The sequence below is a fragment of the Myodes glareolus genome, chromosome 4 (assembly GCF_982192425.1).
Source record: "Myodes glareolus chromosome 4, mMyoGla1.1, whole genome shotgun sequence".
In the NCBI taxonomy this organism is placed as follows: Eukaryota; Metazoa; Chordata; class Mammalia; order Rodentia; family Cricetidae; genus Myodes; species Myodes glareolus.
In genome coordinates, this window is record NC_142029.1 from 85,519,793 (window position 1) to 85,545,122 (window position 25,330).

The window sequence follows — 25,330 nt, forward strand, 5'->3', positions numbered from 1 at the left end:
CCTAGGTATTCAAGGTAATCAATAGGATCTAGTGAGGAGCCGAGCAGGCAGCTCACCAGGATGTACAGACTAAATGCATGAATGAATGGGCTGGCATGCCATCGTGTGTAAATCAATGTGGGTACTTAGAGCAGCTAGGGAACGCTTCTTGAAGAGGAGAGCCTTTTGAAGAAGGATGCTAGACCAGGCCAAGGGAGGGTACAGGCATATGGGGAAGAACTGGTAGGGAGAGAACAAAATACGACCAGTGGTCATGTTCTGGGAGGGGAACTGGGAGCTGGAAAGTCACACACAGAAAAGCCAGACAAAGATCCTAGCCTCCCCCAGGGCCAGCCTTCTACTTTCACAGGCACCTAACAGAGGCTCAGCTGAGCCATCCTGGATAAAGGTCCTGCTCAACTTTTTTTTTTTTTTTTTTTTTTTTTTTTTGGCTAAGCAACCCATTCTGGAGGAGGAGGAGGACGGTGACCCTCTAGAATTCTGAGTTAAAAAACAAACAACCATCTAGTGTGAGCAACGTGTGTTGAGGGGCAGGGACAGAAGAGAGGACTCCCCAGGATTAAAGAGGACCGTGACAAGTAAAACAGTCTTGCAGGATCCCTCCACCCACAAAGCATCAAACCTTAGCGCGCAGCACACACCCATCCTGTAAAAGCTGTTTCCTAAACCCGTATTTACTCCAGGTCTAGGGAGCATCACAGTCTTGATGGAGCCCCACTCAAGGCCATGTCACACTTCAACTAGGACTGGAGGAGGGGGCACAGAGACAACAAGAGCTCCACGGGGTCCTGTCCTTCTTTGGCCGCGTCTCCTCAAGGAGGCAGCTGGGTGTTGCCCTCAGATCTTGCGATACCATGCCCCCTTTTCCCTGGCACCTTCAGCGTGGCCCCAATGCCTTCTTCACCTCGCCTTTCTGTCACCTCCGTCTTGCTTCCCAGCAAACCAGGTGCTAGCACCTTCCCAATGGCTGAGGACTCTGCACCCCTCTTGGCCTACACAAGGACAAAGGGCCAGAAGCAGTGGGCCATCCATCCCCTCATTAGCAGCCCTCAGTGAGTCCAGGGAAGCCCCAGGTTCTCTGCCTGCTCGGTGGACTCCCCTGGCACCAAGGCCCCGCGCTGGAGTGGTTGGCATAATGGACAGCAGGGCTGAGCCCACAACCGGGAACCAGGAGAGCCGGGCGCCCTCTGGCTGCCCAAGTCCAGCCAAGGACTGGGGGGAAGGCTGGACTGGCAGAAAGGGGCTGGCCCAGATGGTCCTGCCCCCACCTCAGGTCTCTTGCACTCCCACCCACCAGGGCAGAGCTGTTCCCATCTTCCTTGTGCCCTGGTCGCCACTCCACCCACCCACCACAGGGCCTTTGAGAACAAAGGGGAGGTGCCGCCACAAGAGCTGGTCAGGGGCTGGGCAGGGACCCCAGCAATAAGAGACCCAGGGGACTGCCCACCTGCCTGGTCCCACCCCTCCTCAAAGTGGGACCCACCTAGAGAGAAACATCTTCTGGGGTATCTCAGAGGGCAGGAAGCCCAAAGCCCACCCAAATAGGGTGTGTTTGGGCACACACCGGAGGCTCCTTTCTCACCTCCCCCTTCTTAGCAGGCTTCCACTTCCCACCCATTTCCCTCTGGAGTGAAAAGTGGGGCAGGAGGAGGTGAGAAGCCCAGCTGAAGGAAGACAAAGGGGAGCCCCGAAGGTTCCTGGGTCTTCCTCAACTGGACTTCCCCCCTCCCCTTTCTTCCCCTCTCCACCTTCCTTTCACTCGGGAGGAGCCAGAAAGGAGCCAGAAAGAGGTTGGGAAGGCTCCTGTGGAGAGAGGGGCAATCCTAGCTGGAGCCTGGAGAGAAACTGCTCCCCAGTAGTGTCCCCAGACTTGGGGGTGTCAGCCAGGACTGGGGAGGTGGCCTCTGGTCCACTGAGAGGGACTCGTTTCAGGGTTAAGAGAGCATACCCTCCGGGTGACCAATGCCCAGAATGGGAGGTGATTTAGGGAGCACCAGAGCAGGAATAGAATGGAATGGATCTCTCCTTGACCACGGGTCCCAGTTTGCCAACCCGAGAGATCTGTAAGGGCCAGCGGAAGAAAAATGGGAAAATCATTTGAAACTTGAGGATCAGGCCTGTGACCCCAAAGGGGGTCTGGGTGGTACAGAATGTCCTACATAGCCCCAGGGGAGTGAAGCCTGGGCCGACAGCTGCTCCCAGAGGCACTCACCGCAGGGCTGCCGACTTGGGCTCGGCCACCGTGGAGGGGCTCACCTGCATCTCGGGCGCGCTGTCCGTTCGCTCGGCTCGGTCACCAATCGCATGTCTCTCCTGCCGGCGCGGCCCCAGCCCCAGCCCAGCCCCCCTCCTCCGTCTCCACCTCCAACACCTCCGCCCGGTCCACGCGCCCTCGCAGGGCTGGCCGTCCGTCTGTCTGTCCTACGCGGGCGGGAGCCCAGCCAGCCCCGGGGCAGGAGCTCGGGAGTTGGGGGCGGAGGTCGCGGCCGAGGCGGGCTGGGGAGCTGGCTCGCTCAGGACGCTTGGCGCGGGCTCCGAGAGCCTGGCTCTGTCCCTCGGGCCGGCCGGGAGCCGCCGCCACCGCCTCTACCGCTGGGGCCGGGGTCGAGGCCGGGCGCTCTCCGCAGCGGGGCCGGGGCCAGGGCTGGGGCCGGTGGGCAGCTGCCGCGCATGCTGCTCAGAGCCCCGCGTCCGGAGAGGGGCCCGAGCGGCGCGGGTGGGGACTCCGCGCGCTCCGGGACCGGGACGGGTCCGGGTCCGGCCGCCGCCTGCGCTGCCGCCCGCTCCGGCTCCCACGCCGGCTCCCGCTCGGGCTCCGCGCTCTGCCGCGGCGTGGGGAGGGAGCGAGAGGAGCGAGCAGCGAGCCAGGGAGGGAGGAGGGACAGTGGGAGGGAGGGAGCTAGAGAGCGAGCGCAAGAGCCGGGCGGGGGAGGAGAAGGCGCGGCCACAAAACCTGGGTGGGGGTCCTTCTTTCAGAGAACCGGGCGAAGATCGAGGAGCACCCCAGCAGCTGCCCAGCGCCCAAAGGGCAGCGAGAGTGACAGTGGGGCGCAGACGAAGAGCGCTCCCGGGCCGGCGCCCCCCCCCCCCCCCCCCCGTGCTCCCGCCCTGCACCACGCAGTGCCCCTCTGGGTCCCAGGCTCCGGCTAGTCTCAAGCCAGCCCGGCCTGCGGTCTTCCTAGGGAGCGTGCACCCATTCGCGTGTGATTGTCACTGACCACATGCATGTGCATGTGAGCGCGTGTGTTCACACGTGTTAACTGGGGTCATTGAACACGGCTATGTGGACTGACACACGCACGTGGACAGACAGGACTCCCCCCCACCCCCAACCTGGCCAGGGTTGTTTGGAGGACGGCGTGACGAGGGTCAGGCCTTGACCCCTCCTCTCGAAATGTCTGGGACCCCCTCCACCCCCACCCCACTACTTCCTAGGGATCTTGGGGCGAGGCTTGCAGAACCGGAAGCATAGGAGGGCGGTGTGGAAGCCGAGCTTTCTTAGGGGGTCTACCCGGAGGCCAGGTCTAGAATCCTTTGCGTTCTGGTCCCCACCCCGTCGGGTTTCCTGTCCAGCAGAGGGCAGCAGGCCTCTCTGGCAGGCTCCTGAAAGTGGCACTCTACCAAGCAACCAGCAGAGGGCAGCACAGAGCCTCGGTCTGGGCTTAGCTATTCACTACCTAGCTCCCTAAAATAAATACCGAGTTTGGTGGATCCTGGCCTCGGACCATATCTTCAGATGACCCCAAAGAATAAGATCTTTACATAGAGACCCAGACTCTTCTCGAGCCACAGACACAGAGACTAGCCTGGCAGGGTGGGCTGGCAAATACTGAGGAGCAGTCAGACAACCCATTAGAGCCTCACATTATTCTACTGTACACCCTTTCCATCTGCTCGAAGCCAGATTCCCCTTAAAACTATGCCAGTTTTATTGGAATAACCATCAGTGAAGACGTCACAACGCAGAGGTCCCTTCTCCCCATTAGCACCTCAACATTCCAGATAGATTGTGGGGATGCCAGCAGACAAAGAAGGAAGCTGAGCTGGGAGGAAAGAGGCCCGTCCAAGGCCTGTCCCTTTCTGGGGTGGGCAAGGACCCCGCTCCCAGTACCTCACTCTCCTTCCAATGAGTCAGCCTGACATTTCAGAGATGCCTGGCTGGTCTGGAGAGGCCAACCCCAAATCCCCAACCCCAGCGCTGCCTTGATTTCCACAGATCAACCTCACACACAATCCAAAGAGTTGCACAAACCTGTTCCAGCGATACCGATTCTGGATACCTCTCATCCTCACTGCCACACCACTGCTTGGGACACTCCCGCCTTCTGTCTATGGCCATCCTTAGCTCAGGTCTAGCTAGAACCCCCTTCCTCGCAGGTGTCGGCGATGCTCCATGCATCTTACATTCTTCCTCCAACAACCTCGGGAAGAGACACTATTGCTCCCCTGTGACAGCAAGCAGGAACCCCAGCCTCAGAGAGGTTACGTGACTTGGCCACGGTCACACAGCTTGTAAACCGTGGAAAGGGAATTTGAATGGCTTTCCAGGGCTGAGTAAACCAGTGGGAGGCAGGCTTGGCAGAGGGACTTACTGGTAGGAGGGGAGGTGGGGCGGCCACACATTAGTCCCCTCCCTTCCAGAGCCCAGCGCAGGCAGCTCACAGGGGCCCCCCAATTCCGTGATCCTAGCACCCCCTTTCCAGTCTCCCCAGCTCCCCCACCCCGGCTGTTTGTGAGTTACGGGTGAGCTCCCGCCCTCCCGCGCCGCCTCCTCCCACAGCCCTACAGGAATAGACGCTCTCTAGCTCCTGCGTAAAGGCTCTGCCAGACCCGTTGCGGGGCGGGGGCGGGGGCGGGGGCTATTCCTGGTGCGGCGACTGACGCAGGCAAGGCGCGGCCACCGCAGATCTCCGCCCCCGACTCACCTGCTCCCTGCCTCAGTGATCTGGTCAGAGAAATGGGGGAGAGTCCATCGCCCCCATCCTCAGTCTCTAGTTGCTGGATGAGGAAGTTGGTGTATCAGCCCGGGGTCTTGTGGTGCCCACCTACTCTCCGTGTCTTGGGGTGATGAAGATAACACCAGCTCCCTCCATTGTAAGCAGCAACTCAGACACTGTTCTTTCTCTATGTCTCCTGAAGAAAATGACCCCTCTCACCAGTGGAAGGAGAGGGTTCAGCTAGGGCCTGGTAGTTGACCATGCCCTTCTGACCCATAAGGGAGGAGGCTAACCCTGGACCCCCTTTTTAGCTAGATGTCTGGTGGGGTGACTCTCAACAGTGTTCTCACAGGTCCCAGGGCCACCTGTGGAGCATCAGGATGGCCCAGTTTGGGGACTTCTTTGCTACAACCAGAGCTACAGCTGAGGAAGGCTCACTCACACCTGTAGGCCTTTGTTGGTCTACGGTCCACGTCTGGGGTAAGTCTTTCTCGCCTCCTTAAGGCCAGACTTAAAGGCCTTAGGCAAGGCCTATATCCCTGTTGCTCTGGTCTTCCGCTAGGAGCTCCCAAGAACAGGTGGGAATGAACAGGCCTCCATGTCCAACTAAGAAAAATCCCAATAAAGAAGCCGGTGGTTCAAAGAACCTGCCTTCTGTAGCCTGAATTCTGGCCACAGAGCAGGGACTGGAGTTAGGGTTCCAGGGCATGTGGAGGAGGGGACCCTCCCTCTAACACCTATCCGCCAATCTGTAAGCCAGGCTCCAAGCTCGGTTTGCATCTTCATCTCAAGAATGGCATGGCTGTCCGCTGTGGTGGCTCATATCTGTGATCCCAGCACTCAGGAGACCGAAGCAAGGGGTTTGCTGCAAGTTCCTGAGACCCCCATCTCAAAATAAGATGATAAAATGGCCGCGAAGAAGGATTGATACTGCAGATTGCATCATACAAGAGAGAAAATAGGAGCTCGGGTAGATGGCTGTACTGTCCAAGCCTATTCTGCGCACGAGAGGCCAAGCTGGGCTTTGGCGTGGTTTGTGATCTGTTTCCCCAGCTATGTTCTCCTCCCATTCTTAGAGGCTGAGGCTTTAGGTGGCAGGGGCCTAGCAGGGACAGGCTTCCCTGGAGGCACAGACTGGAGAGGATGGCACACACAAGCCTGCCTCCATGTCTGCTGGTCCTGCCTGCCTGCATCCCAGTAGCTCATACGGTTTTACGATGATGGTTATTTCTGAAGGCACTTGAAATTAATGATGGCTCTAAAATGGCTGGGACAGCAGAGTCATTGCTGAGACCTCTAATTAGCAAGAAAAACGGAGCCGAGGAGCTAGGAGGCAGTGGAAGCTGGGTAAGCAGCAGTAGGCATAGGGTAGGGGTACAGGGGTGGTGCCCACACTCAAAGTTTTTGGACCTGGGTGCTCAGGTGAACCTCATGTTCTGATTTGTGCCACATATTACCTTGCTGTGCCACCCTGAAGGGGAACTGCATGTCTCAGGGCCAAAGTTCCCGCAATTATATGCCAAGGCCTCAGGATTCTTCTGGCCTGGCTAGACAATGGGGATAGTGAGATAATGTCCCTTAGTTCCTTAGAGAAAAATTTTAGGTTCCTAGAAAGCTAAGTCCTGAAATCAGGGCCCTTGGTACCCCCGGGAGCCACAGCAGAGGCCCTAGTCTACCCCGTGCTCCAAAGTCCTTTACGCTCAGGGAAAGGCTGCTAGCATAATGAAGTCCTAGAGATTCAGGCTGGAGGGAAGTGGATTGGGATATGGCAGTTAATCCATAGGTCAGAGTCCCGTGATGGTACAACTGTGAGGCGGACAAGGGAGTAGGGACCTGCGGGAGCCGAATGCAAAGTCCCCACTCTGGCCACAGGGTGCTCTTGGATCCCACATAGTCACGCCTCTCTGTTCACTCAGGGCTGGGGTTGTAGTGCCTTCGCTGGGAAGGCTCCAGAGTGAGTGATACACCTGTCTGTCTAGAAGCAGAGCAGTCAGCAACCCTCAGTGTGTGTGGGTGGTGGTGGGGGGTCGGGGCACGGTGCTAAACACCGAGGGGAGGTCAGGATGCTCTCAGGGTCCTCAGCAGAAGCCCTGGCAGGGTTGGAAGGCTGCCTGGCCTGGATGTGACGTCCATGAAGCTGAGAAGTAAGAACTTGGTTTGAATCCAGTCAGTGATTGTCTGGCCCACTCCAAAGCCCCGAAGAAAAGACCCAATGTTGTTCCTAACTTTGACTTATCTTGGAATGGGAGGAATCAGAGAAGTGCTCTCTCCACTGGGAATAAAAAGATTAAGTTGAGAGCAAAAAATATGAAACTATAGATAGCAATTTGTATGAAGGGACCACTCTCCAGCTCTTGAGGACCCTGGGTTCTGCGCTTGGCAGAGCAGCTGCTCCTAAGGGCCTGGGCTTGGCGATCCCCATGGAGCACACGAGGGGAAATTCGAGCTAATGCGAGCAAACAGGCAGCTCTGTTAGCAAACCCATTCATTAAGCACTCATCTTGAGTTCCGATGTCCTGGAGACCTGTCTATTAACTCAGAACCTGTTGTTCTCTGAGGCCAAAGGCAGTGTAGTAGATCCAGAAGCCCCCAGGCAGCCTCGGGTTCTAATTCTCATCCCCTCTCTGTTGTGTGACCCTGCACAAGTCACTGCTCTTTCCAAATTTCAGTTGCCCTCTAGTAGGCGGGGCTAAGGTGACTCCCAGTGACTCCTGCCTTACAGTCTCTCCCGGGGTCATCACAATCCCCCTGAGTGCAGATGGACGTACTGACTCACCTCCCTCCCCTTCCCAGTGTCCTAGGGCTTCACACATGTCAAACAAGGATTCTAACCATCGAGCAACATCTCCACTCCCCGACTCACTTCCGATGAGTAGAATGTGGCAGAGGAGGTGGGATGTCACTTTGGATATAAGATTATGAAAAAGAAAAGAGAAGATGCAGCCTCCGTCTTAGGTGTTCTCTGTCCATGGTCGCTTATTTATTCTAAGGGAAGCAGCTGTCACACCATCAGCATCTCTGTTGGGAAACCCACTGGGAAGGAACTGGTGTCTCTAGTCAGCACCACAGGACCCAAGGCCAGGGAGCAAACCTGGAAGCAGGTGTCCCTCAAGCAGGGCTCTGGGAAGATCACAGCTCTCCGAATACCTTGACTGAAGGCCCAAGAAACTCTGAGTCAGAGAAGCAACTCTGCCTCACTTGGATTCCCTCCCTGAACAATCTATGAGGTCATCCCCACTGCACGTGGGGATGATTTGTTACAAAGCAACACGCACCTGAGGCACGCTCCACCTGTTACATGTGTGCAACCATTCCTTGCTCTCACCCTGGCTTGGGACAGGGCGGTAATTCAGGTGAAGTGCCTCCTGCCAGTGGGGTGAGGAACTGCACAATAACTTAGCGGCTCCCTGATAAGGTTGAAAAGATGCATAGTCTGTTACTCAACAGCTCCACGCTGGGTCCATATCTCAGAGAAGCAAGGCTAGCACAGAAAGGGCCATTGCGATGTTTTTGTAACAGTAGAGGTCAAAGCATTGGCTATGCCTCTCAGTGGCAGGAAGATGGACAGAGTACAGTGTGATCACACAACGGGATATCAAATGATGATGACAGACACAAGGGTCACACAAGCTAGTTCAGGCAATCCCATAATGCAGTGTGGAGGAACAAAGCAAAGATGCGCACAAGGCCACAGCATTATATCAAATTCAAAAGCATACCTGACGATCTGAGCACAGCTATCTACACACATAGGGGAGGTAAACACACAGGAGAATGACCGCCACTCGGGGAGAGTGCCACTTCTCAGAGAGGCAAGTACCCCCCACGAGCCCCACCCTGCTCCTAACTGTGTTAACTGCTCACTTGGCAACTCATTTGATTCCTCAACAGCCCCACAGGGGCCATCCTATTATTTGTTCTTATGGAAGAAACCGAGGCATGAGGTACCCAGGGAGATAACCCTGGGCTCCTACATCTAGTGGGTACCTGGGGCTTGGTTCTCACTTTGCTGTTCACATGGGGGAAGAAATGGCCTCTAGCTATTCTTTGGTCACATGGGACTCTTTTTCTCTTCCTAAATATTGTAGGCTGAGATGTGGCAAAATCTTGACCAAGCAGTTTGTGGTACTTGTGGAGCCCTCGAGTTCAGTGTAGTGCCAGTTACTAGACCTGTGAGGGAAGAGTGGACCAAGAAGGTGGGAATAAGGCCATCCAGTTCAAGACAGTTTGAGCTTATGTGGGCTCAGTTCACAGACAGATAGATCAAGGTTAAGGTTAAGGAATATGACTGAACGTCTGTGTCATGAGAGGTCCTCACGTAAGCCTCAACCACATCTGTAGAAGGACTGTGGCCATCCCCATTTAGCCAGTGGGGAAATAGTACCAGAAAGGTTGAGCATCTTCTCCAGCTCACACAGCAGACATGATGAAGGGACATTCTCTCATTCCATCCTCCCCTGCCTTCCTGTGATAACATGTAGACAAGGGTCCAGGGTTTGCTGCCCATAGGGCTATCTCAGTCTAAACCAGGTGAGTTGAGGGGATTTAGGGGGAAGGGGACCAACTAGGACAGGCCTGTCCTGGGATAAAGAGGCAGGTCCTTCAGTGGACTCTCTAGTGATGAGGCACTCAGCCATCCATCCTTCCATCCATCCATTCATCCACCCACTCATTCGTTTATCACTCAACAAACATTTGCCACGGCCTTCTCTGTGCCTCCAGAGCCCATAGTCTAGCAAACAAGATTCAGCTCAGTGTGGTGCAGGCTGTGTTTACACACACACACACACACACACACACACACACACACACACACACACACAGAGCAGGCACCAGGGAATCAGGACAGGCATGCAAGAGGTAGCTGTACCTGTGCTGAATCAAGGAGCAAGCAGACAGCTATGTGTACAGAGGTGGGGAGGTACCCCACACAGACAGCAAAGATGCAAGGACCCCACCCAAGGGTCACTGCTAGCCAAGGAGACGATGGGGTGTGAGGCAGAGTTACTGCCACCTCCTCAGTTTGTAGGCAGCTGAATCCCTGGGCTATGGCAGCCCTGTGGGGCAGACTGGGCCCTGCTCCAGAGGGATTTAGAGCAGGGGAGTTCAAACCATAACGGCGCGTGTAATTATGTGCAAAACTGAAGGAGGGATCCTTAATAATTGATGGTAGGAGAGGGTAAATATCGGCAGAGGCACCCGGCTGCATCGCCCCGTCCCGTCTGGCTGGGGCCCAGGGCAGCCGCCGGGCTGCTAATATGCCTATAAATTATTGAACTTATAAAGAAGAAAGCAGGTGTCATGTCGTACCCATAAACAGCTTGTTAGCTAAGACTAACGAAGGGGCGGCGGGCCCCTTGGCATGGCATCAGCACCCCTATCCGGATTACAGAGGGAACCAGAGGCAGAGAGGAGAGAGTCCAGTTTGTCCCATTTCTAGCCTCCCACCATCTGACCTACTGTGGCATCTGGCAGTCCTGGAAGGGGGGAGGAAGTCAAAGTCAGTGTCCTGGGTGAGAGCTAGCCAACAGTGGGCAGACGTGGCCATGCACCTGCCTCAGGGGTTGAGGAGCAGGAGAAATTGGGAGACCTGTGGGGCACACTTCCTAAGGAAGCCACTATTGACTGTACCACCCTGGCAAACCACCTGTCCTTTCCGAGTGGCTTTCCACTTCAGTTGCCTGGGCTAGTCTATTTCGGTAGCCTATGAGGACGGTCCTAGGAGTGTACATACATGGCATTCCTGGTGCAAGCAGGCTTTAGGAATGGGTGCTCCTCCCCATCTACCTCCAGCGCACAGAGCCTCCTAATTAGATCAGGCCTAATGAGGCTTCTCTCTGCCAGGCTGTTTACGCTCCATTAAGACCCGAGTCCAGGACAGCAGCTGGGGAGGCACAGTAAAGTGGGGGGAAGGCTGGGCTGCCACCTAGCCCACCCAGGCTCCTCTGTGTGCAGGCATCTCATCCCAAGGAGTAGAGAGGGTAAATGGAGACAGGGCGCCAGAGTTAGAGCCAGAATTGGCTCCCAGGAGTCTCAGAGGTGCTCATGGTATGCAAAGCTCTTCGTCAGGGGAGGCTTGCAAATCCCTAGCTAGACACCAGCGAGTAAGGTGTAAGCCTGGCACACCTCTTGGGCTGGCAGCCCTTACTCAGTTCTGATACCCCCCCAAAGGCATATTCCTCCAGTGGACGGAAGGAGAAACTCCTAAAGCTCTCACTAGGTAAGCCTCAGGGTGGCTTCTTCTCATGTTATCATCTATAGACTCAGTCTCTCCTCAGTATCTGCTTTATAGACCCAACACAGAGGCCCTGTGGCTGTCCAAAGCCAGGCGGCACTGAAGCATCTGGAGTCTGGGCCTGCTGATCTCCCCTTGACAGCTGGACCTCAGGCTTAGCCTTGGCCAGGTATACAGTGTGACAAGCCAGGAGCTCCCTCTCTACCTGGCTATCCAGCCCATGCCTAGTGTGGTTGCCCCAGGTAGGTGTGATATTAGCTAGACTGGCATAGTCAGAGAAGGGGTGGAGGAACCCTCAAGGCGCAGCTCACTCTGGGCTTTAAGGGCAGCTGTCTACCCTAAGAAGGGCATCTTTAGTCTGGGACCACAGGCCATTTGTGACAGATAGGACCATCAGTCTAATTTCCAAGCTTATATCAAACTGAGTGGACAGTGCACAGAGATGTGGCAGAGTGGCCACCAGGGGGACAGCAAGTCAGGACAGACCTCTGGGCAGGTAGCAGGTAGACCTAAGTCCTTGGATAGTGGGAACAGGTGTGGTCACAGGTCAGAGGAGACCGGATCTCTGGAGCAGACTGAGGCAGAGGCAGCCTGAGGCAGCCTCCAGGCCCTCTTCCTTGTTTGTCCAGGCAAGACACTGATGGTGCTGAAGGGAAAAGCTGGAACATATGTGATGTCAGGCTGCACCCTGGGGCCAGAGGCCACATGAATTCAGTGACAGGAGGGAAGCTAGGAATCTCTGGTCTGCTGCTGTCTCCGTGGAATCTGCTCTGCCCGTACAAGTCTACCGGCCCCCATCTACCAAATCAGGCATTCTGTCCCTCCTGTGACAGGCAGTGTGTGAGAACCCCACTGTACCCCCAAGTCAGGTTCCATTCCCCAGGAGTCACAGCTATGATCCAAAAGCAGCAAGTCAGAGAGAAACTTCCAGAGACTTGGTGCTGTTTTCTGGTAGGTTAAAGATCTTTCTGCAGTCCTACCTCAACCCCCTCTAACATGGGGTGGGGTCTGTTTGTCCACAAAGCAATGGTATATGTGATGACTGGGTGAAGCTTCTGGGTGAAGTCTTTCCTGGCCAAGCACTCGGGTAGTTCTTTCTATGCCTGGCTTGTCTGACCTAAGCTCTTACTCCAGCAGAACATGAGACCCCAGTGAGATAGCCCATTCTGATCATCCTGACCGTTGCAGCAGGCCCAGCACACCTCACCCTCAGGAGGAAGATCCGTTGTGAGCAGGAGGCCAGTGTGGCTCCTCTGTGGATATCTAGTTTGGGGATATTTGGGGGGACATACCTGTGTTGTGTTGTGGGCCTGTGTGCCATGTGTCAGAATGAAATTTGGTGACTTTGTCATCAGAATTGGGGAAGGTCAGCAGCAGACCTTTCTGAATCTCTTTCTGTTCTTCAAGGCCTGTCAGCCCTGAGCAAAAGCTCCTAATGTCCCATGCAGTGTCTGCCCTCTGGGCAGGAGACAGCAGCAACCACAGGCAGCACCCGTTGTCCATCTCTCCCTGTCTGCCTGTCTCAAGCCCCACTACATGCATGAGGGCAGATGAGAGAGGGAGGATGTCCTGATTCCAGGGATCCCAGGGGAAGACCCAAGCATCTTCTTCCCTTTCTGTCCCTACCCTCTTCACATGTGGCATTTCTGTCGCTGAAAAATGAGCTTGGCATTTCTGGGCAGAAAAGCACCATCCTGCCGGTCCATTTTTGAGATAAAGGAAAATGGGCCTCAGAGGCTCTCTCTCTCTCTCTCTTTTTTAAAAAAAATGAGACAGGGTTCCTCTATGTAGCGCTGGTTGTCCTGAAACTCAGGGATCCTCCTGCCTCTGCTTCCTGAGTGCTGGGATTAAAAGTGTGCACCACCATGGCAGGCTCCTAGCCAGACTCTTACTGGCCACTTTTAAACTAAGGGAAGATGCAGTCCTACAGACGAAGGGCAACATCCATTCCACGAAGAAAGATGAGGAGACTTGCTTTGGAGCAACCAGGACCTGTAGCTACCCCTGACCCTGGCCACTGTCATGGAAGTTTGAGCTTAGACAGAGGTTCCCTGGATGGGATCCTCTTCAGGAGCACTTGGTACGGACCAGAGGGCAGCCCGAGATTATAGACCCCAGCAAGGCTCCCTATAGTCTCAAATTTAAACTTGGGTGTGCACACTGAGGCAGTGTGTTCACACCACCTGCTAGGGTGTGAAACCAGCCAGAAATACCTGCGCTGTTGTGGTGGCTCAGCAGGCAAGTGGGGGAGACAGGCCTGGTATGCCCTCAGGAAGTCCCAGTGACTCAGACTGCATTCCACCCCACCCCCTGCCCCACACATTCAGACACCCTTCCTCCCATGCACATAGTCTAAGAACAGGCTTGTCTAGGAGCCGCAATTCTTCTACCCAGAGCAAGGCAGGGAGGCTGCCTCAGACAATTCAGGGGGCTGAGGGGTCTGGAGTAAGGATCCTGGCTGTGGACCTGCCACCAGGAAGTTGGGGTCAAAAGGACCCTTGCACACAGTGGGATGGGTAGGATGGGCTTCAGACTCTCTCAGCCTCCCCCAAGAGTCACTCAAGCAGTAGGCAGACCTCTTGGCTACTCATTCCACCAGTGGCCAACTCTTTGCACTTCAGTTTGGCTGTGGTATTTTCACATCGATGAGTTGGAGGTGGGGGTGGGGGTGTCTGTGTGTGCCTCATAGTTGGAGATAAATACCAGATCATGTCTGAAGCATAGCAAGCAGACAAACATATCTGGGGTTCCTGTAAGTGTCTACCCATCCCACCTTCATGCCCACTGGTCCCAGATAAGTGCACGGTTGCTGCCTCTGAAGGTTCTCCCCTGTGTGCCTACCTCCCCTGTCTCACCAGTCCTGAAGAGCTGGCTCAAGACCTACTTTAGAGAGGTTTGAAGGCTTTCCTCAAGCCAATGACTAACTCTGGGCATGGAAAAGTGAGCAGGAGGCCCTTGCTGCTCAGTTCCTCATGTGATGAGCATGGACCATTCTACTGGAGTGGGGAGTTGAGAAAGCTTAGGGGTGTATCATACCAAATGCCCCCTCAGAGACCCCACTATCTCAGGGCCTAGGAGGCCCCAGCACAGCCCCAGCTTGAATGAGCAAGCACACAGGAAGACCTCAGTTTCCCCATCCACCTGCCCTGCCTATCTCCCATGGCAAGGTGACAGAGGGGACATCTGCAAGAGCTTGCCGAGGGGAGCAAGAGGACAGGCACCCAACTGCAGTCACCTCCCAGCCTTCTCAAGAAAGTAGTGAGTAACCAAGACTCTGACCATCCCTGTTTGTACTTCAGTTGTGTGTCTATGGAATATGCATGAGCCAGGCACATGACCTGGAAAAGACTTCATAAACCAAACGTACAACCCCCAGCCCATCTCATGGTGACATGCAAGGGACACCCACCTGGGCACATATGTGCACCTAGAGACTAGCACACAATTGATGTCACTTTGTTTCAGTCCCTCCAAGGAGTCCTGCTTCCCAGTATTCTGCTGTCATGGCAACCAAGAGAGCTAAATGGGGGGTAGGGGTAGGGTTAGGGAGGGAAAGAAGGGTTGAGGGACCTAGCAGTGGCTTAGAATGAAGCTGGAGGCTTAAGTTCCTCTTTCTTCTTTATACCCCATGTGTCACACCTCTGTGGGCAGTGGGGGGTGGACGCGACTGGGTAGAACTGCTTCCAGGGACAGTCAGCTCAGAGGCCACCAGTCCACTGTCCTGGGAGTACATGCTGCACCTAGAAACCCTGGACATCTGCCTGATGAAGGTCAGCATAGGAGCAAACCCCTCCACTGAGCTCCCAGTGGCTTCTCTGTCCACAGGGAAAGGCTAGTGTTTCGTGGTTTGGTAGAGTCAGCAGATGGCCAGGGAAGGGTGTGCTCTTCTATGTGGGGTCAGAGGGCAGACAGGCTCTGTGACCTTTGGGGGGCACTGCTAGGCCTTTAGCCTGTGCCCTCAGGTGCTAGGACCCAGTTAGTACCAGGGTAGTAACTCATCTCATGCTCCCACAGCCCTAGGAAGAAGGTGTGCAGGCATCCCTACCACATAGGAAGCAGAGGCCTGGGGAGGCAGGGAAGTCACTCCGGGTCACAGAGGAGTGACTGATAGCCAGGGTACTTATCTCCTGAGGAAAGCAGGTACCCAGGACCCATGTGAGCTAACCACCTGTCTTACTGACATGGTACTGGGAGGCCAGTCTCCCCAGTGGTCATGCTAGTGGGGATCCAGAGGTGGGCAGGGTAGGGATGACCGGTTGAGAACACCAACCCCCAAGCTCTTGACCCAGAGCTTGTTCATACCAGATCTGGCCAGTTGGTACCAGGAGGAGAGCAAAGAACACCTAGGTTCTTTTATGGAAGTCTGAGCAAAGGAAGCAGAGAGTGACCAGAGCCACAAGGAGGAGCCACAAGGAGGAGGGAGGCAGCCTTGCAGGGAGGACTCTAAGGGCCTCCCTAGAGAAGCCTGTAGGCAAGACTCAGCCTACAGACAGGGCCATGGGTACCCAAAGAAATCATAAGAGCAAGTACTGAGTGGGAAGGCTGGAAGAGCCAGGTCTAAACAAGGCCCGTGGAGGGGCCATAATGGTCTTGAGTGGGTCTGGAGGAGGAGTATGTGCCACGGAACCTCCTTTCTAACTCCATGCTGAGACACCACAGGGACCAAGAAGTCCAAGAGCCTCCTCCAGGTGGGGCAGGATGACTCACAAATGCAGTGACAGGGCTAGTGGTGGCTCATGTCTTTTTCTGTTAGTGCTGCCTTTGAACCCAGGTTCCACAGGACAGGCGCACTGGTGGCCGGTGGATCCCAGCAGCTGTGGGGCAAAGGACAGCCTTGCTGAATGCTGCTCCAGGTGGCCCAGGAAAGGCCCTGGCAAAACTGTGCACTCCATGCTGCCCCGCCCCATGCCCTTCACTTTGCTCTGCCCTCCCCCACCCCACTTTCCTGTCTCTCTATCATTGTTCCTGTGTTTTCAGCCCTCAGCACTTTTCCTGAAAGAGAACAGCTGGGCTGCTGGAGTCACAGAGGAAATATTTTTTTGACTACTTTGCAGATTCCCCTCCTCTATGAAAACGGATGCCACCATTGCAGATGGATTGACAGACAGACAGGAAGGTATCTGTTTCCTTGCCTCCTTCTCCTGGGGTTCTGTCTTGGGGAAGGAACCATGTAGAGGAGAATGGGTTTGGTATTGGGTCCTTCCGAGCATCATCAGTCCCATTTTACAGATGAGGATGTTGAGCCCCAACATCACCTAGACACATTGGCCATTGAGTTTCCATTCACACAAAAGCAAGCATTTAAGGAGAGCTTACTGCGTGTCAAACTCAGTGGCTTCTGAGAACATGCAGTGGTTCTGAGCCAGACACATTGTTGGTGACACTTTGCAGCGAAAAAAACAATGCCCCTCCCTCCCCAAGTGAGACTTGACCCCATGATTCCTCAGCTTTCCACATTCTTCCCTCACTGATTGCTATAGCATGCCTGGCCTGACCCTGACTCCTATGGCCAGAGGGGGAGAGCATTCAGATGGCCAAGTCTATCTCAGCCTCTGGCCACCCTCTTTGGGTCTCAGTGACCTTACTGTGAAAAGGGGAACCAGGGTACACTGAGTCTCAGGGCACAAGCAAAATGGGGTTGAGCCACAAGTACCATGTTGGCCTGCCTGTGCCCCTTCCCAAGGGTCACCCTCCTCATCTAATTCTGCAGGATTTGCATGATATTAGAAGGCAGAGGTGTTTGCAAACTATAAAGTGGTGTGCAGATGAAGAGAAGGGGCCATGCCTTCCTTGTAGCTCTGCTGTTAAAGCATCAGAAGGCCAATTTGCTGTTTCTAGTGTGGTGTGTAAACAAGTGCACAATATGTTCACCTGTGTGTGTGCACGTGTGTGTGCACGCATGCACGCGTGTGTGTGCACGTGTGTGTGTGTGATCGAAGGCTCTTGGAGGCCATGCCATGGAACCTAAAAGTGAGGGGGGATTTCAAGATAATCTTAAGAGCCAAAAAAAATATTAATGTGTCAAAAGGAATAAGGAGGCTTAAATGGCTCCCAGGTGGGACACAGAATAAAAGAGTTCTTGCTGTTATTTTTTGATTGTCTCCATGCTGGGAAGACAGGCAGAGGGTCGCCATGGCAACTCTGGGCATCCAGCAGGGGGCAGCCTGGACCCTGCAGGTTTTGTCTGTGTTGAGCAGTGATTCAGCCCATTGGAGTTCAGAGGCCAGATCTGGGTCCAATCCAGGCAGGACCCTTGTCCTGAATTCCAGTTTCCTTCTCTTCTGAAGTCACTTGAAGGGTAAGAAAAGGACAGACAGGAGCTGTATAGTGGAGAGGCCAGATTAAGGATGTGGAAGTCTCAGATTGCGGGCACAGCCAAGGCAGTCTGAAAGGTTGTCACAGAGAGGAGAAGGTCATGTGTGGGCAGCACAGAGCATGGGATGAGGAGGGGGTAGAGGAGGTGGTGGGTAGGTTGGAGTGTACAGGCTTGGCTCTGGCAGCTGTCCTCAGCCACTCCCAGCCTCTGCTGAGGTGCTGTTGCCTGGGCTGGATCTAGAGTATGTTTAGCCTCAGTGGAGGGCTTCACAGGTCAGGATCAGCCAGGGCGATGCATGGAGAAGGAAAGCACACTTCATACGCAGAATTATTTTTTCCTGCATGTGTAACTACATGTGTGTATGTGTACACATGGAGGCCCGAGGCTGATGTCAAGTCTCCCTTGACCACTTTCCACCTTATTTATTGAGGCAGAGTCTGCTGGTTGAATCCAGAGGTTGCTCGTGTCCAGCTAGCTGGCTTACTCTGGGGATCCAGGGAATCTGCAGGGATTATGGCCTCTCATGGGTTCTGAGGATTTGGACTCGTTCTCACACTTGCAAAGCAAGAACCCCATCCGTAGAGCTATCTCCCTAGCCTTATAGAGGCCATGTTTTGAGAACAAACTGGAGGAAGAGTGAGCTCTCTGTTTGTGGAAATGTAACTGCAAGCTCTGCCTCTGGCACCCCTGCGTCCCAGGGCGTGACAGTCAATCAGTATGTTCCGAGTAAGTGAATGAGTGACAGAGACTGAATGAACAGTGTGCAGAAAGCTGCATGGGAACCTAGGAGGCAGTTAACACCTTCTCTCTGCTAATTTGCAGGCTGGTATTGAAAGAGCTAAACAAGCTAATGAAACCCAGCTGATCTAAAAATGGCAGGTGACAGTGTCGCTGCAAAGCTAAAGGAATCTGAGTCTTGCACGACCCGGGTTGTACCCAGAACTGTGGACAAGCAAGATCTAGAAAACATGGCCCTGGCTCCTTCTGAAAGTCAAATAGCCAAACCTCAAATGTGTATGAGACTGTTGTTGGTACCAGGACCGTCTGGACCTAGGGTTTGTTCCAGTCATAATTGGCACTAACAAGCAAGGGCCGATGCACGTGCTATCTCTCGCTCAAGGTTCTTGAAATCACACCATGCAAACAGCTTTAAATAGAGAGCAAGCACACCCAAGCTTCCGTATGCTAGATCAGCAGAATCCCCCCCCCCCAATAAAAGATGGTAGTCCCAGTCTGATCAGTGCCATGCTGGCCTCTTTACCTGAAGAACTAGTTAGCTCTGTCCAGTCTGTGTCCAGGGAAAAGGACTTGGTGTTTTTAGGTCTTGAAGTCTTTGGCTCTCTGGATTGATCCTCGGGGATTCTAGGCTGAGGTTGAGCAAGAGAGGCCTCAGGATGCTTCTTAAATTCTGAAGAAGTCAGGGGAAGCCAGAGTGGAAAATCCAGAATCCATTTCTCCTTCATGCCAGATCCCAGAGGGGGGCTCACGTGACTCCTGAAAGGTAGGCACAAATAGACCAGGGAGTCAGCCAGCATGAGGGGAGGTCGTTACTAACTGACTTCAGGCAAATCTTGCGCCTTCTCTGAATTAAGAACTCGATGGGACAGAAGCATCCCTCACAGGGCCACTGTGGGGATCAAACATGAAAGCCAACACAAAGTACTTCATCAATGAAAAGTGCCAGGAGGCGTTGGTACTCCTCCTGCTACGGCTGGGGATTCGTTAGATAGAAGGGGGTCTCTGGGCTTCCAGAAGTGCATGGGAAGATGACGGCTGACAGCTATCCTCTCTGCTCAAACAAACCCACCATCTCTTGCCTGTGGCTGTAGCTGGGGAAGGCACATGGAGCATGCGCATGTGTGTGTGTCAAACAAGTAAATCATTTCCCCCATGTCAGTATCTCCTCTGGGTGATAGCTGCCCCTCATCTGCCACAGATGCTCAGTCTTCTGTCCTTCCATGACTGAGGTCCTATGGAACCCAGTGGGGTCTAGTACACAGGGCCTGACCAAAAGGGAAAGGTCAAAGTTGGGGAAAATGGGTAAGGCCCTCCGTCCCACTGTGGTCCCCTCAGTTTGAGGAGATATGTCTCAGAAGTCTAAGGTCAGAGGCAGGGATGGGGACTGAGCACATTATTGACAGAAGATTTAAATCCAAAGAGAAATTACCCAAGGCCACAGCCCTGTGGCCATGGACGCAGGTCTAGAGGTCAAGGTGGCTCTGAATTCCAGGTGTCTTGAAACCCAGTTTTCTGTTCTGGTCCACTTGGGCCTTAGTGGTCCAAAGTCCTAAGTCATTGTCCCTTCCCATTGATCCCTACACACCAGGCCTCCCTTACTCACTGAGTTCAAACTCTAGGACAGACCTATGCCAGGGAGGGTGGCATCTTCCTGTGAATGAAAGACAGGTCCCCAGCCAAGTGGGCTACCCAGACCCCCTAGGCCCTCATGGAGTCGAATGGAACATTTGTTGAATGGAATCGAATTTACCGTTCGATTGCAGGAGATGTAATTTGATCTGGGTCTTATGAAGTCCTTAATAGAGTTAAGGTATTACTAGGATCTGCTGCTTTTTCATTTGTTAAAGGAGGTGCTGAGCTGGAAAAGGGACTCGGCAGAGTGAGGCACCTGGCTGTTCTTCCTGCCCCAGCTGCCGTCATGCCGTACCCTGGGGAAGTTGCCGTCTGTCTTCATCCCAAAGCTAAAGGGCTTCATCTCTGAAGCAGGGCTTGTCGATGCTGATGACTTATCTGAGAGACATGGTCAGCGAACGGAAGGGAGGGAGGTGGGTCCCCTTGGAGTTGGGGCCTGGGGGAAAGGAGCTCACACTCATTAGGTACAGTTTGTGTGCTTCCCTTAGTTCACTCAAAGCTCACAGCATCCGTGTGTGGCGGGTGCCTGAGGCCGCCGTGAAGAGATGTTTACCGTTTCCTTCGGAGACTCTTTTCCTCTAAGCATGGGGTTAAAAGCTGAACTCCCTTGTCCCATTCAGAGTTACATGTGACTCACGCTTTGACCAATGAAACTTTAGTGGAAGCTACATGGGTCACAAGAGAAACTGGCCACGCTTCTTTCTGCTGTCATGGCAACTGTGGATATACATGTTAAAACGGTGGGTAGCCATCAGCCTGGGGGCTTGAGTGACAGTCAGAACCAGCTAGTCCATGTAACAGCCTGGGAACGAAGCTTGTGTTGTTTGAAGTCTCAGGAGTTTAGCCATCTAGTTTGATTGGTCCAGTGCCTCTGTGGTCCCCCAACAATGTGCTGTGGGGGCCAGAATGGGTAAACAGTAAAGACAGGGCTCAACCCCAATCCATATGTTGCCAGGACCACATCCTTCCCAAGCCAGACTCTAGTGGCTACACTAAGCTGGCCGGATGTGGTCATGCAGTGTCCCTGGGCAGTGAGGACAGGGTCTGAACGCACTAACCACATCTCATCTTCTACTCTTTGCTGAGCACTGTGCCCCGCAGCCTTCACAGTGGTCTGGGGATGCATCATGGGAACGCCTGAGAATCGGAGGTCAGAGGCTGGGCACCCTCGTAGTGCTGGGCCCTGAGAGGGGTGACCCTGGTGAGTTGCAGGCCTTTTCTGAGCCTCAATCCTTCTAGGTGTCAAATACTGTCATCCCCCTTTGGCTATTTCAGAAACTAAGTGAGATTCAGGCACACAGTAGGACTCCACTCCCAGGCTCTGTAGTTATTGGGGGCCCACTGCCCCACCTCTCTACCCCACAGCTTCCTGGAAGAAAGTCAGATGTCCCTCCTTTGGAATCCTGGGCATACTTTCACCTCTTGGGTTTCCCCCTGACCCCTAGAGACTGGGCAGCAGTGTGGACTGACCTGCCTTACGCCTGGAGAAATAGAATGGGTCATATCTGGTTCCCTGTCCCAAATTTCCTATATGTTGACCACCGCCCTCTTCTCCCTGCCGGGGAAGTTCCTTCCCAGGTCTTGGTCACACCAAATCCCATACCACACCCTGCTCAGGTGGACACTCCCTCCAGGATTGGGGCCCTATCTCTAATTTACCTGTTGCTGGAGTCATGTCCTGAACTATTATACCAAAGCACCGCCCACAGAGTCAGCTCTGTGTGGGCCTCTAGTGGGCACATGGGAAGCCCCTGGGTTGGTGCCATTAGCCCATTGCAAGGACCAAGGCTTTAACAGTGCAGTCTGCAGATTCTACCTTTAACTGTTCTCTGTGTCACTGTCAACAGCGCTGAGCAACCAGGGACATGAGAGAGCACAGCTTTCAGAAAGGGTCCAGGAAATGGACAGAGACATCAGGCAGGAGACAAGGTCATGTGATTTAGGGGAAAATATACTTAAGGCCAGAACCCATGATCAGAGAGACCTGAGATCCTGGTTTGGGCCTGGATTGAGCCCCAGGAAGAGCGGCCCCTGATCCATCTCCAGCAGCCCCAGACAGTCGGCTGCTCTCTCAGAGCAGTCAGTCTGACTCTGCCACCCTCCCTCCTCGCCTCCTTCCACCCCCTTCCCTTGCCCTTTTTCCCTTCCTAAAAGCACAGAGAAATGGGATTCAGAAGCCTACACTGCCTGCAGAACATGGTTCAGCCTCCCAAAAGAGGAAATGCCAATGTGCGGGTTCTCATGGCAACTCCAGCTCCACCCCCTGCAGCCACCCAGCGCCCATATGGTGAGATTCGAGCAGGGCGCATTGACTCAACCGGCCCTGGGCCTGACTGGGGCTGCCATGGGCGGCATGTTGGATTCCTCGGCTGCCCTTTGGCAGCCCAAGCAGGGCACCAGGAGCTGCCTCACCACCAAGTAGGGCTCTCTGTGGCCAGCAATGAACTGGGGCTTTCCAAGGTGGGCCTTGCTTGCCTCTTACCCCTCTGCCTTTGCCCTGATGTAAACTCTAGGTATGGGAGTTTCTAGTAAGCTTTGGAAGAGCATGGGGAACAGAAGTGGAGTCAGGGATTGTTTTCCTTGTCCCTGCACTGGTACCATAATCACCTGCCCCATCCCATCAAGAAATGGTGAAGGTGCCCAGAGCCCTGACCTCTGAGTCATGGAAAGAAGAAGCAGCCGAAGCCTTAGCTGAGATGCCCTAGGGTACCGCCACTCCCTAGCCCCAAACCCCTCCCGTGCCCACCGGGGCAATGCCTGCCAGCCTGTCTTGCAGACAACCCTGTTTTTCCAGGCCAGCTGGCATTTCCGTGACTAATGTAGTGGAAACTAGTGCCAGGGTTGGGGACTGCAGGGCTGGTGGCTAAGGAGCAGTCTTCTAGGGCTTGGCACCTACCCTACATCCTTTGCTGGGGCCCTGTGGTACCAAGAAGCAGAAGAGAAGCAACTCCCTGGCATTCCCCATCTCCTCCTCACCTGACCCCAAAGTGACTTTCTTAGACTTCATCTAGCCCTGAGCCATCTTTCTTAGGTGGGTGTAGCGGGTTGAGGAGGAAGGGTGAAGAGTTAATGTGTCTGCTGCCCTTGCACCCATTCTCTCTGGAGGCTATGAACCCCAAGTTTTTCGTGGGAGCCCCACTTACATCTTTCTTGCTTCTAAGCCTGCAAGCAGACATTTCGATGCATGTCAGAACTTGAGAACCCCAAAAGCAGTGGATCAGACCCCTGCAGGAATGCATGAATGGGTCACAGGGTGTAGAAACTACACTAGGTCAAATAGCAAGTCTGGGTCCAGCAGAGCTGAGAAGCAAAAGCCCTTGTCTCCCTGCCTACGCCATCCTCAGAGTCCCAAACCGCTGCCTCAAATTATGTCTCCCCTTGGCTGAAAGAGGGATGGATGGGTAGATGGGGGCAGGGAGCAGGGACTGTGGAACAGATGGGCTTGGAGGCTCCACAGCGGGGGCTTTGAGGGAGGGGGAGGAGCCCCGGAGAACCTGGAACTCTTACAAAGTTGCGAGTTAAAACATTCTTCACACTCCCGCCTCCTTTACTGTTCTGATGAACCAAGACGTGACAAAAATGTGTCAGATTTTTTAAAAACCACACACATACACAAATGCCAGGCCTGTATCTGCCGCCCGCCCAAGCTTGGCCCATCTGCTTCCTGGGGGTGGAAGGGAAGGGGCCTTAGCAGTGGCACCTCATTCCGGACGGCGTAGTCCTGGCTCACAATGGCCTAGGCCATGTTGGGAGGTCGAGAGGGGAAGGTCTTGCCCTACCCTACTGCCCATGTCTCAGCTGGGTTCGCCATGGACTTCACTCCATGCTCTACTCCTCACTCTGAGCTGGGAGTAGCCTCCCTCTCACCTGCTTCGGCTGGGGGACCAGGGCTTGGAGAGCTCTCCCTTGATGTACAGACGGGAAGCTGAGGCCCAAAGAGTCACTCAACAAACACGAGCTGAACACAGATTTGCTCTTCACCTCAGGCCTGTCAAGCAAAGGGGATCAGTGTCGGCAAGAAACACAGGCAAGCTCCCTGGCAGAGCCAGGCCATAGAGGCACAACTGAGCAGTCAGCGAAAGCATGTGGATAGACTGGGGTCCTCAAGGGAGAAGGCCGCTGGGCTGGCAATGGGGCCTAGAGAGACACTCAGCTGGGTCTCACTCCGCTGTGATGAGCAGTCAACTTCAACACCCCAGAGTTGTGGCAAGTAGGGACAAAGGTCACTTGAGGCAGCTACTCAAGGTTGGGTTGAAGAAGGTCGTTAGGGATCATGGGATCAAATGTGACTATGGGCACAGAGGTAGCTTGAAGAATAGCCAGTGCAGAGAACCAAAAGAAACTTCTCTAGGCTGGAGGCCTGAGCATGGGGTAGGGCAGGGACTAGACCCTGCCAGGCCTGGTGGGTTCCTGAGGGGACTGTTGAGTATGCCAAGCACGGCTGGAGAAATGATATGGGCTTGTTGTGGGCAGATATGCAAGAGCATCACTTCTCAGAGCTGGTCATGATTCTCTGAAGTACCCTGTTCTTCACCGCAGTCTTGAGTCTGGCCTGGCCCAGGCCCCAGGTCAAAGAGGCCTTTAGTTAGTTAGTTAGCTTGTTTTTGAGACAGGATTTCTCTTTATAGCTTTGGAGCCTGTCCTGGAACTCGCTCTGTAGACCAGGCTGGCCTCAAACTCATGGAGATTCACCTGTCTCTGCCTACTGAGTGCTGGGATTAAAGGCGTGTGCCACCACCGCCCGGCTAAGGAGGCTCCTTCTTAAGAGCCTGGTTCAAATGCCTTAAGGCCACATCTTAGAAATGTCCTTGAGCTTGCTGAGACAAGCAGGTGCAACGCACACAGAACCTTCTCACCCTGAGGACTCCCAAGCAGGGTTCCTCAGGGACCCTCCTCAGAGCGGTCACCCTGTCAAGTCCTCTTGTTCCTCTGATCTCAAAGCTATCTGGCTAAACACCATCCTAGGCATGGACACAGGGCTTCAGAGAGGGCAAGGAGTTTGTCTCACAGCAGGGTTAGGGTCCATTCAAAATGGCATCACCCCGTCTGAGTTCTGAGGCTCTAGGGTCCTCCTGCAGAACAGTGGGAAAGCTGGGCAGGGTAGGCTGTGGCCTGCAGTGGTGGGCAAATGGGAAAAGCTGCCATGGCTGGGAGATTTCTAATGGGAGTCTGTTGGATCAGTTACTGTACATCCAGATAGACTGACCTTGAAAGCAGAGGCCCAGCCTCCTCCAGGGAAGCGCTGGGAGCTGGAGACAACTTAGTGGAGGGCAAAGGGGGCCTGGCAACCCAGTCAAGGGTGGGGAAGTTCTGTAGCGTCAGCAACCCCTCTCCACCCCCACTGGGGCTATTGAGGAGCAAGCGCCTTTCTGGGGGGCCAGAATGGACTTGGTTGCGTCTCCTGGAGCCTCAGTCTCCCCGTTGCCACATGGGATTCCCATGTCAGTGCCACAGGATTCATTTAAGGCTTAG

The 25,330-nt window shown here is 54.4% G+C and overlaps 1 protein-coding gene across 6 annotated transcripts in view; it reads right to left on the minus strand.

Annotated features, from left to right (window-relative positions):
* Window positions 1-25,330, minus strand: part of Lingo1 (leucine rich repeat and Ig domain containing 1) — a 180,655-nt gene that overhangs the window by 14,721 nt on the left and 140,604 nt on the right. For 4 of the 6 annotated variants that reach the window (XM_048417190.3, XM_087905683.1, XM_085689714.2 and 1 more), the window contains one exon: window positions 18,750-18,982. Coding sequence is in view for 2 of the 6 variants with exons in the window: in XM_048417188.3 (XP_048273145.1) it covers window positions 4,253-4,399 (147 nt within the window). In the remaining 4 variants the exon portion in view is untranslated. Of the gene's footprint in view, window positions 1-2,256; window positions 3,007-4,252; window positions 4,526-18,749; window positions 18,983-25,330 lie in introns of those variants that run through there. The other 2 variants (XM_048417188.3, XM_048417189.3) reach the window with 2 other exon arrangements.